This window comes from Phalangium opilio, unplaced genomic scaffold (assembly GCF_054372755.1).
Source record: "Phalangium opilio isolate 3A_F unplaced genomic scaffold, DU_Popi_V2 ptg000070l_1, whole genome shotgun sequence".
NCBI classification, from domain to species: Eukaryota; Metazoa; Arthropoda; class Arachnida; order Opiliones; family Phalangiidae; genus Phalangium; species Phalangium opilio.
The window spans coordinates 10,651,622-10,661,955 of NW_028324182.1; the positions used below are offsets into that span (position 1 = coordinate 10,651,622).

The window sequence follows — 10,334 nt, forward strand, 5'->3', positions numbered from 1 at the left end:
TCTTTTAAGGGTGTTAAGTAGGTACTAAGCACTCTTTATCTTTATAATCCCAACAAGAATAAAACAGTTCTAGGCCTAGATTTAATTCCTTATCAAAGGGACTATAGAATGATGTCATCATGTCACTGATATGTTTAAGGAGGCAGCCAGTCTAATCTAAATTTATGTCCTACTCCTTGCTCCTGTTAAGCCTAAAACCTGTCTAAATAAGTCAATAAAACCACAAATATAAGATTTTAAACTTCTTTCTTTATCAAACAAATCCCCTACAATATTTTATTTTTATTTTCTTTTTTATTCATATGCTTAAAACTAAAATTTACAAAGTTGTTGATGTATCTTTCCCTGATTTCTGTTGAACATCATCTAAGGTTCCAATTTCCTTAAGGAATGCTTCTTTATCCTTAAAGTATTGTCTAAACCAGTCGATATTCTCAATTTTTCTTTCCACAGAAATATAAGGGTTTTTTGATAATCCAACAATTACAAGTTCCATAAAATGTCTAATTGGACCTTTAGTTGGAAATCCTTCTAAATGATGTTCCAAAAAGACGTGTTCTTCAAAACCAACTTTGGCTTCTTCATCCAATCCTAATTTTAATTATTTAAAATGATAAAATATCTTATGTAAATTAATAATTAATTATTTTTAAATTAATCCAATTCTAATTTTATTTAATTAGAATATATTTTATTTAATTTAAATCTCTTAAGAAAATTAGGTTTAAATCAGGGGTGTGCGAGTACTCGTTAAGTTCGAGTACTCGGTTCGAGTATCGAGCCGAGTACTCGACTCGATACTCGATAACAACACATTGAGATACTCGAGACAGATTCGAGTAGCTTTTTAACATTTTAAATACTCAACAAATACTCGAGTCCGAGGCTTACAATTATAGCAGACGATGAGTTCATGATCATTTATTTTGAAAATCACCTGTTCAATGTTTAATTGATCACTAACAATCTTTTTGAACTAGTTCGATATTAGATAATTGAACATCTTCGTTATTTTCAAGAAATTTACAAAATTGCTACTCGACAAGTCAATATTTGAGACTCGATAATTACTCGAAAGAACCAAAAAATTTGACCTATCTAAATACTCGATACTCGAAAGTATTTTTGAGACTCGGCTCGATACTCGATAAGAAATTAGTTTCGATACTCGGACTCGGCTCGAAAACGAAAAAACGGGACTCGCACACCACTGGTTTAAATTGATTTAAAATTAATATTTAATTACCAAATTCGTTATTAATGGGAAAATGCCAAAGTTTCCCTTGTTCAGTCCATCTTATCATTTCTTCAAAACCATTTTCAGGAGGATGAGTGACTAAAAGCTTCAATTCTTGTTCATTTAATCGTTGCCAAATTGTTTTAGGTTCAGTTTCAGCTTCATGGGCTACATTTTGAAAGAATCCAATGGGTTCTTTACCAAAAATATCAATTTTTTGGCTAAAAATTCAGATTTGACAATTAGTAGTTAGAATACAAAGTCATAAATGGATTACTTACTATGGAACTTTTATGGGTGATTTTAACATTCTATCACTAACACTCCTATACTGGGATGATTTGAAACCTCTTTCATTGATAGGGGAAGCCCTGTCTTCTTCTAGAGTGTCAATTTTATCACTGTATGGCTTTGATTTACGTTTTTCTCTATCAATTTTCATTCCAACAAACAGATCACTGAAAAAATTTATCTATTTTTAATTTGTATTAAGCATTATAAATTAATGTAATTAATTAAGTTATTACCTTAAATTAGCAGCAGATTCTTTATCTTTAACTGCAGCTGTATCTTGACTTTTAAGTCTCTTTAAAAGTTCTATTTCTGTTTTCTTAATGTCCCCTCCCAAACTCTTAGCTACATCAGTTATTGCATCTTTTATTTTGTCCTCCTCACGTTGAGAGCTCCTAATTAATCCAATCAATACTTTATCCTAATTATTTGACAACAGAAAGTTAAAGAACATCTTACCTTTCCACAGAAAAGGCAGATTTTTCAACATATTTTTGTTTAACTTGTTCTTTTAATTTCTTAGAACCACCAGGTTTGGCCAAATCAAGTTTAAATGATTTAGTTTTTGCTAATTTTGAGTCCTCTATCTGAGAAATTGAGAAAAAGGTATTTTTTTACGCGGCAATTACAGGAAGGGTTTCAATTTCCCTTTAAAACTAGCCACTAGTGGCACTCCATGTTAACTACCCATAGAGCTTAATACAGTCAAAGGCAAGTAGGTGCCATTACTCTATTACATACTTTTATGCTGGAGAGTAAAGAGGTTAATTTCTTAGACGCTTCAGACTTGTTGGAGGTTTTTTCCGCTTTAATATCGGAACTTTTCTTAATTTTCTTTTCATCGTCACTGTCGCTGCTGTCATTTTCAGTAGAATATGATTTTAATTGAAGTTTAAAACACCCAAATGAATTAATTTTACTCCTAAAAAAATATGACCAAGGCTTAGCGTTAAATATCTATTTTTCGCTTTTACGTTTTATTGTTAATAAACCAAAGATTATTAATGCATAAAGGATCTCACCTTTTAAGTATTTTAAACGATTGCTTTTGAAAAATATTAAAAATAAGAAGTTGTCGAACAGTATTCAAATTTCTTGTTGAAGCCATGTCTCAAATTTCACTTTAGAAGAAACAGACGACGAATATGAGGTGCTCTCTGATTGGACAATTTAATGCCACGTGCTATTGCAACCATTGAGTTGAGAAAATTACCACTAGAGTGGCCTTTCATCCGCTAGGATATAATACCCAATTAACTATATCACGCGCTTGTGGCGCCATCCATTGAGTTGAGAAAATTACCACTACAGTGGCCTTTCATGATTCATCCTCTAGGATGTAAGACCATAGATATATATACGGGTCTAGATACACTTCCCCTCTGTTAGGCCCTTTAAAAAATGCGGAGGTGAGAACTAGCAGTCGACGCTTTACGGAGGGGGAATTAGATCCAAACGCCATCTATTGAGAGTTTCAAGAAACAAAAAAACGAAAAATTCGAATATGAAAAGAGCGGGAAATTCAAATTAGGCTTAACTTTTCAAATAGCTTTACGTATTTTTGATCTCCTTTATACGTGTAATTATGTTCTTAAGTGAAATAAATAGTTTTTACGTAAAAGAAGTAGTGTTTTTAATGAAATGTTAGTGAAATAAGGCATTAAAGATGGTTAACAGTTGTTCTTTCACACATTGTCATAATTTATCAACTTCTGGAAAGGAATATCTTTTCATAAGTATGATTAAAAGTTTGTTTACCACCTCGAAACCAAATAATAACATTATAACTACCAAATACAATTGCAAAGCATCAGCACGCCCGCTGGCAAAAGTTATTTATCCAATTTTTTAGCTTTCAAAATTCAGCGATAGATGGCGCACTAGGTATCTTCCCCCGGGAAAATCGCGTCGACTGCTAGCTGTCATCTCCGTATTTTCCCCCGATTCAGTAGGGTATCTAGACCCGTATATATATCTATGTGTAAGACCCAATTAACTATATCACGCGCTTGTGGCGCCATCCCGGTGCAACCAAAGGAACTAAAAGAAAAGGCGGGAAATTTGACTGATTTCAAGAATAAATTTCTTATCTACGATTTGAGATGGCGACACCATCGCGTGATAACGCAAAGGGCGCCATCCCGGTGCAAACCAAGGGAAATAAAAGAAAAGGCGGGAAATTTGACTGATTGCAAGAATAAATTTCTTATCTAGGATTCGAGATGGCGACACCATCGCGTGATATGGAAGCTGTGCGTCCGTCCCGATTTTTTCAAAAGTGTCCCACGTACCTCAATAGGCAGATTAACGCAAAGGCCACTCTAGTGGTAATTTTCTCAACTCAATGATTGCAACTTTGCAAGCAGACGACGTAAGACCAATGACACGAGGTTCTGACATATGGTAAATTTTTAAAGTTAGTACTTAAATTATCATCAATTAAAATGAATAAAGTACCGAAATCAAAGCCCCAATTAAGTCAAGCCTTCATAGAAGACTTTATGAATGGTAAAATTGGACCGGTAACTATCAGCATTGCAATTGCTGTGATTGTTGTGTTTATAAGCTTAGGTAAAACCAAAACCATCTTAAATTAATGATTACATAAATAATTATAGATTTATAATTATTTTTTTAGTATTTTTTTGGTGTCAAAGACGTAATAAAACTCAAAGGAAAAGCATTTTGTTAGTAGGATTATCTGAAGCTGGGAAAACACTACTTTTTTCAAGAGTAATAGATACCCTATTAAAAAAATTAAATTAATTAATTACCATAAATTAATTGTTTTTTTTTTTGCATAAAGCTTGTTTCAGCTAAAAGACCCGATTCATATACTTCTATGAAAGAAAATATTGGCACAATAGCTATTGGAAAAAACAATAAACCCATGAAACTAGTTGACATACCAGGAAGTGATAGAATTAGACCAAAATATTTGGAAGAATATAAAAACACAGCCAGAGCAATTATTTTTGTAATTGACAGTCTCAACTTTCCCCGGGAATTAAGGGATGTTGCCGAGTTGTTGTACATAATTTTGACTGACAAAAGTTTGGTTAAAACGAACCCACCAGTTTTAATTCTTTGCAACAAACAAGGTATAAGTTTGCCTTGTATTGTATTAAAGGGAGGGTGAAGTAGAAAATCAAGTGATTTTTTATCGATTCTTCTACTAATTATAAGACCAGTCTGCATAGTGAAACATTTACACCAGGAAATACCAACTCCGAATGATTTTAAAATTCAAATTAGGTTCAGATTTTAAGGATAATTTTAAACAAGGACTGCCGACCAATCGCGTAACGCCCTGCCTTTATATTAACAAAATTCTCGTGGTACGTTCCGCGTTGAATGAAATTTATCACGAGATTTGATAAAATTAGGCGCGCTACGTGACAATCGTGGGGCGAGACACGGAGCGTGCCACGAGAATTTTGTTAATAAAAAGGCAGGGCGTTACGCGATTGGTCGGAAGTCCTTGTTTAAAATTATCCTTTAAATCGGAACCTAATTTGAATTTTAAAATCATTCGGAGTTGGTATTTCCTGAATGTTTCACTATGCAGACTGGTCTTATAATTAGTAGAAAAATCGATAAAAAATCACTTGATTTTCTACTTCACCCTCCCTTTAAAAGGTTATTTAAACTAACCCAGTTTAAATTCTCTAATAGATGAAACTATGGCTAAATCTGCAAAGGTCGTCCAATCTCAACTTGAAAAGGAATTGTAAATATTTCTGACTAATTATGGAGAGTAATTACTAATTAATGACAATATTTTTTACAGAAACACTTTGAGGACCACTAGAAGCGCTGCTTTGGATTCTACTCACGATTCTAGCAATAACACAGTTTATTTAGGACGCCGAAATAGAGAATTTACATTCAATGATTTGAATCTCTCGGTAGAATTCACGGAATGCAGTGCTAAAGAAGAAAATGAAGATGATGCAAAATTGCAAGGATTGAATAATTGGTTGAACAAATTGTAATTAATTTGCGGTGTAATGTAATTAAAATCTCGAGTGTTGGTCTACGTAACTTTTTTGATAAATAAAATATTAAATATTCAATAAAAATCTTATGTCTATTTGATTATCGCCCTATTATCAGGAGTAAACAAAAAAGTGTGTGTGTGTGAACTGTAGGCTATTATGACTTCTTGGTAGGCCTAACCTAATTTAATAGTCTTGACTATTGTAATTTGTTTCGAAATATTTAATCATTCTTATGTGAATAATTAAATTTAACGGTTTAGGCTTCATAAAATTTAAAATTGTTTCCTTCCAAAGGGCGTAATTTAAAGTAAACATCATAATAAACAAACGTCGTTATCGTTATCAACACGACAGTTGCTCATTCTCGCCAGATAAGTTATATTTATTCTTGGTCGCTAATTTAATAGTCTTGATTATTGTAATTTGTTTCGAAATATTTCATCATTCTTATGTGAATAATTAAATTCAAACGTATAGGCTTCATAAAATTTAAAATTGATTCCTTCTAAAGGGCGTAATTTAAAGTATACATCATAAACAAACGTCGTTATCGTTATCAACACGACAGCTGCTCATTCTCGGCAGATAAGTTATATTTATTCTTGGTCGCGGTTTACTCGTGGCATTTTGAACAGGGACGACGATGGCCACCGAACGTGGTTATGTTTCCCTGCTTTTAATCGCGTCTTTTTTCGTAATATTATGTTGCGATTTCACTTCTAGCGAATCTTATTTATTCGAAAACAATCTAGGAATAGCATTTGAATTTAAAATCCATATAGACGCGGGTAAAGAAGAATGTTTCTATCAATATATTAACCCCGGTTCTTCCTTATACATAGCGTTCCAGGTAAGCCTTGGTCATAGTAAACATCTGTTTACTCCGGAGTCCCGGGGTTTTGACAGGTGTCAATAAGTTTTAATTGACGATTTAATTTAAGGTAATGCGTGGAGGGGATGGAATGGCCGGTTTCGCGGTTAGACATCCATCTGGACAGCATGTTTTGCCTTATTCGTGGCAACCAACAGCCCAATATGAAGAGGAAAGCGCAAATCCAGGGGGATATTACGAACTATGCATCGATAACTCGCTTTCTAGGTTTGCCGCGAAGTTAGTAAGCCTCTACGTTAATTCTTTTAAACGTAATGAATGGGAGAGTTACGTGAAAGAAGTGGAAAATTTGGATGTAACGGTTGATAACTTCACTGTAAGTTTGTTTAAAAAAAGGTCCCTTAACGCTTTAAGACTAACGGGAGAATGAATTTCTTTAGGGAACATTGAAGAAAGTGGATGAAAGAATTGGCGAAATGCTTAAATATCAAGATCAATCGCGTAGATTAGTGTCAAGGGATTGGTATTTAGTGGAAGGCAACAATAAATACGTTCAGTATTGGTCTATGGCACAATGTTTAGTCATTGTCGTCTGCTCAACTCTACAAGTCTACTTTGTTAGGAAATTATTTGAAGTTAAAAGTGTCACGCCAACTTCAAAACCTCGAGCTTGATACTAACTATACTAACTAGTTAACTATAAAAAATAACTTAAAACTTAAAAGAGATCATGAACTATAACTTAAAGGAGATCATGAACTATTTAACTATAAAAAAATTGCCAAAATATCTCAGCATCTTCCTTAACTATCATTCCTTTGAAATATTAGTCTGAAATTTAATTTACTATTGTTAATATAACTATTAACTACAAACAAACAAAAGTATTTTAAAAGTGCCTTTTGTTTTTGTTTTTTTCCTAAAGTACGGTATTCTCAATCATTCTCTCTCTCTCTTTCTCAATCCTAAACTTAACTTAAGATGAAAGGGTAAATAAACTACTAAGCATTTAAATTAAAGTCCTAATTAGTAATTACAAGGGGGTAAATTATTTTTTTAAAAAAGAAATATTGGAGAAAGGAAATATTATAAATAAATAATGAAGACGATAAAAGTTGTTTTTTTTTTTTTTTTGGGTGAAAGAATTTTTATAAACTGGGATTATTTTGAGAAATGAATAAAAGGTTCAATTTGTTTTTCTAAATGATTGATCGTTTGTTATATTGTGAAAATGATTTTTACATTCACATTCACATTAACATGAAATGTAAATGCAATTTTTTTTTTGGAGTCTTTAGTTCTTTACTTTACCTCGGTAAAATTTTAATTTACCATTTGTCCATTCTTAATCGTAAGATTCAGCACGTCTATACCAGAATCTGGCTCTGAAGTCATCGCTACAAGTCAGGAAAGCTGGTCCTGTTGGGGAATGAGAAATAAACCTCACAACATTGTTGTGACCTAAAGATAAAAGACGTTGTCTCTCTGCATTCCTGGCATCCCAACTGCATAAGCTTGTAGTTTTCTCATCAGGAAACAGTACTAATGAAAAGGAATAAATTAAATAATTAGTATTTAAATTAGGCCTAGCTAGTTCTTAATCTTCTTACCAAAGTCTTCGGTATGATTAAAACAAGCTTGGGCTCTGTGCATTTGTTTGCCAGTTGCACCAGCACCAGTGTAGGCAATTAAACAACGGGACATTGATAACTCCCATAGCTTAACTAAGGAATCCTTTCCACTACTCAGGACATACTAAAAATACAAAAAAAGTTAAATGAATTTCAGACCAAATTAGTTGGAAATTGTTTAATAATTAGATTACTTTGGAATTTCTTGAGAAGACAACTGAACATATTTCATTTCCCTCATGAGCTTGTGGGAATGTATTGATACATTTGTTGCTAACACCATCCCATAATTTTATGTCTCCATCTTTTGAACCAGTTACGTATAAGTTGGCATTAGGGCTGTATTTAACCATGGTAATTGGACCCTTATGTTGGTCTTCAGCGCAACTTGACACAAAGCATTGTGTAGAATGAACATCATAAAGACGTACTGAAAATTAGTCAGAATTAAACTCATTAAAGGGAGGGTGAAGTAGAAAATCAAGTGATTTTTTATCGATTCTTCTACTAATTACAAGACTAGTCTGCATAGTGAAACATTCAGGAAATACAGATTCCGAATGATTTTAAAATTCAAATTAGGTTCAGATTTTAAGGATAATTTTAAATAAGCACCTCCGACCAATCGCGTAACGCCCTGCCTTTTTGTTAACAAAATTCTCGTGGCACGTTCCGCGTTGAATGAAATTTATCACGAGATTTGATAAAATTCGCGCGCGACGTGACAATCGTGGCGCGAGACACGGAACGTGCCACGAGAATTTTGTTAATAAAAAGGCAGGGCGTTACGCGATTGGTCGGAGGACCTTCTTTAAAATTATCCTTTAAATCTGAACCTAATTTGAATTTTAAAATCATTCGGAGTTGGTATTTCCTGAATGTTTCACTATGCAGACTGGTATTATAATTGGTAGAAGAATCGATAAAAAATCACTTGATTTTCTACTTCACCCTCCCTTTAAGAAGTCTTTAATTACTTCTTAAAAAAAAGAAAAAACAACTTACAAGTTGACTGTTGTGTCCCAACCAGTAAATAATCACCAGAAGGATGAATGGACATGCAACGAACAACTTCAGCTTCTTGAATGGTTTTGAAAGCTCTCTTGACTGATGGTTTGGAAAAGTCAAAGAACTTGACAGTCAAATCGCGACTGCCAGAAATCAGTACTTGTTCGGAAGGATGGAACTCTAAACAAGTGACTTCTTCAAGATGGTCGTACAAAGTACGAATAACTGGATGAGTTTCCATTGTTTGTTGGGTTGATTCTTGATTGAGGACATCAGCTGGCATGGCACTTTTGGCTAACATACGATCTACATCTAAAATCTAATAAGAAAATAATTTGTTATAAAGTTTAGGGTAGGACCTTATAACTTGATTCAAAACACACTTTAATAGAAGCATCCGCTGACCCAGTAGCTACCAATTGACCTAATTGAAAAATTAATATTTTCACAAATGAGCAATTATTTTGGCTTTCTTTGATGATAATAATTATTAATTACCATCAAAACTGAAGGCCCCAGCCCTGCAAGGTGCTTTATGTGATGTAACATAACATGTCTCATAACTAGCCGGTTCAGCAGCGAGTGACGGAGCTTCAGTTTCATATTCTAGATCAATACCAGCCCCTGGAGCTATTCTGTCTGATCTAATACTTTCTTCAGCTTGTTCCTCTGTTTTAAATTAAGTTATAGATAATATAAATCTACGCGAAATCAAGGGGACAGAAGCCAACCAACCTTTTTCAAGTCTAATCCCCTTCGTGACAACATGCAAAAGTCTATCAGATGGAGGACATGGTGGATGGGCTTTTACTAAGTTTGAGAGACTGACAGCCAAAGTTTGATGACCATCGTAGAATAACTGACTGGGAAATTTAATAATTTAATTTAATTTAATTCTTTTTTAAGAACATTTAATCTTCTAAATGGTAAACAAATCATTTAAATTATACATCGCTTTCTGACTAGGAGGATTGACTCATTTACACCAGGTGGCGAGGCTATTTGGTACTGCACTTTGTCCGAAAAGTAGCCTGGCCTCCTGCTGTATATGGTATCAGTCCTCCTAGTCTGAGTAACATCGTTAAGCCTTGGTCATATACGAAAGTTTTGAACTAATATTCCTACAATTTTATACAAACTATAAAACACAGGCGTGAATTACCTTATTATAAGTCGATAGAGAACTTCTCTTTCTTTAATCCCAGGTACGGAGCTGAGCATTTTGATTCTGATATTTAAGTAAGCATTCACTTCTGTCTAATTTAATTTAAAGTGTTTGAAGATCAGCCGACACAAAACAGCCTGGCAGCCCGGGCTATTGTCAAGAGCATAAT

At 33.7% G+C, this 10,334-nt stretch overlaps 4 protein-coding genes across 4 annotated transcripts; 2 read left to right on the forward strand and 2 right to left on the reverse strand.

The window, feature by feature from the left end:
• Window positions 1–229: 229 nt before the first annotated feature.
• mRpS31 (mitochondrial ribosomal protein S31) lies at window positions 230–2,736 on the reverse strand. Its single transcript, XM_089843164.1, has 7 exons — window positions 2,551–2,736; window positions 2,270–2,450; window positions 1,988–2,115; window positions 1,765–1,923; window positions 1,519–1,695; window positions 1,247–1,458; window positions 230–591 (listed from the first exon to the last, which is right to left on the reverse strand). Exons 1-7 carry the CDS (start codon window positions 2,634–2,636, stop codon window positions 320–322), a joined length of 1,215 nt encoding a protein of 404 aa, XP_089699290.1. The 5' UTR covers window positions 2,637–2,736; the 3' UTR covers window positions 230–319.
• Window positions 2,737–3,862: 1,126 nt separating this feature from the next.
• SrpRbeta (signal recognition particle receptor beta) lies at window positions 3,863–5,610 on the forward strand. Its single transcript, XM_089843113.1, has 5 exons — window positions 3,863–4,099; window positions 4,167–4,261; window positions 4,335–4,629; window positions 5,204–5,258; window positions 5,319–5,610. Exons 1-5 carry the CDS (start codon window positions 3,973–3,975, stop codon window positions 5,521–5,523), a joined length of 777 nt encoding a protein of 258 aa, XP_089699239.1. The 5' UTR covers window positions 3,863–3,972; the 3' UTR covers window positions 5,524–5,610.
• Window positions 5,611–6,118: 508 nt separating this feature from the next.
• loj (p24 family member logjam) lies at window positions 6,119–7,396 on the forward strand. The gene is made up of 3 exons (XM_089843114.1): window positions 6,119–6,379; window positions 6,471–6,737; window positions 6,802–7,396. Exons 1-3 carry the CDS (start codon window positions 6,173–6,175, stop codon window positions 7,033–7,035), a joined length of 708 nt encoding a protein of 235 aa, XP_089699240.1. The 5' UTR covers window positions 6,119–6,172; the 3' UTR covers window positions 7,036–7,396.
• A 242-nt stretch (window positions 7,397–7,638) lies between these two features.
• CstF50 (cleavage stimulation factor subunit 1 Cst50) lies at window positions 7,639–10,321 on the reverse strand. The gene is made up of 8 exons (XM_089843112.1): window positions 10,163–10,321; window positions 9,736–9,863; window positions 9,499–9,669; window positions 9,384–9,424; window positions 8,998–9,319; window positions 8,187–8,422; window positions 7,972–8,116; window positions 7,639–7,903 (listed from the first exon to the last, which is right to left on the reverse strand). The coding sequence occupies exons 1-8, from the start codon at window positions 10,219–10,221 to the stop codon at window positions 7,707–7,709; spliced, it is 1,299 nt and encodes a 432-aa protein (XP_089699238.1). The 5' UTR covers window positions 10,222–10,321; the 3' UTR covers window positions 7,639–7,706.
• Window positions 10,322–10,334: the final 13 nt, after the last annotated feature.

Coding starts and splice junctions, on each gene's coding strand:
- SrpRbeta (XM_089843113.1), top strand. CDS start 3,973: ATGAATAAAGTACCGAAATCAAAGCCCCAATTAAGTCAAGCCTTCATA. Junction 4,262..4,334: donor AAACACTACTTTTTTCAAGA/GTAATAGATACC, acceptor TTTTGCATAAAG/CTTGTTTCAGCTAAAAGACC. Junction 5,259..5,318: donor TCTCAACTTGAAAAGGAATT/GTAAATATTTCT, acceptor TATTTTTTACAG/AAACACTTTGAGGACCACTA.
- CstF50 (XM_089843112.1), bottom strand. CDS start 10,221: ATGCTCAGCTCCGTACCTGGGATTAAAGAAAGAGAAGTTCTCTATCGA. Junction 9,864..10,162: donor CTCTATCGACTTATAATAAG/GTAATTCACGCC, acceptor TAAATTTCCCAG/TCAGTTATTCTACGATGGTC. Junction 9,425..9,498: donor TGGGGCCTTCAGTTTTGATG/GTAATTAATAAT, acceptor TTTTTCAATTAG/GTCAATTGGTAGCTACTGGG.
- loj (XM_089843114.1), top strand. CDS start 6,173: ATGGCCACCGAACGTGGTTATGTTTCCCTGCTTTTAATCGCGTCTTTT. Junction 6,380..6,470: donor CCTTATACATAGCGTTCCAG/GTAAGCCTTGGT, acceptor ATTTAATTTAAG/GTAATGCGTGGAGGGGATGG. Junction 6,738..6,801: donor TAACGGTTGATAACTTCACT/GTAAGTTTGTTT, acceptor GAATTTCTTTAG/GGAACATTGAAGAAAGTGGA.
- mRpS31 (XM_089843164.1), bottom strand. CDS start 2,636: ATGGCTTCAACAAGAAATTTGAATACTGTTCGACAACTTCTTATTTTT. Junction 2,451..2,550: donor TCGTTTAAAATACTTAAAAG/GTGAGATCCTTT, acceptor ATATTTTTTTAG/GAGTAAAATTAATTCATTTG. Junction 1,459..1,518: donor TCACCCATAAAAGTTCCATA/GTAAGTAATCCA, acceptor CTGAATTTTTAG/CCAAAAAATTGATATTTTTG.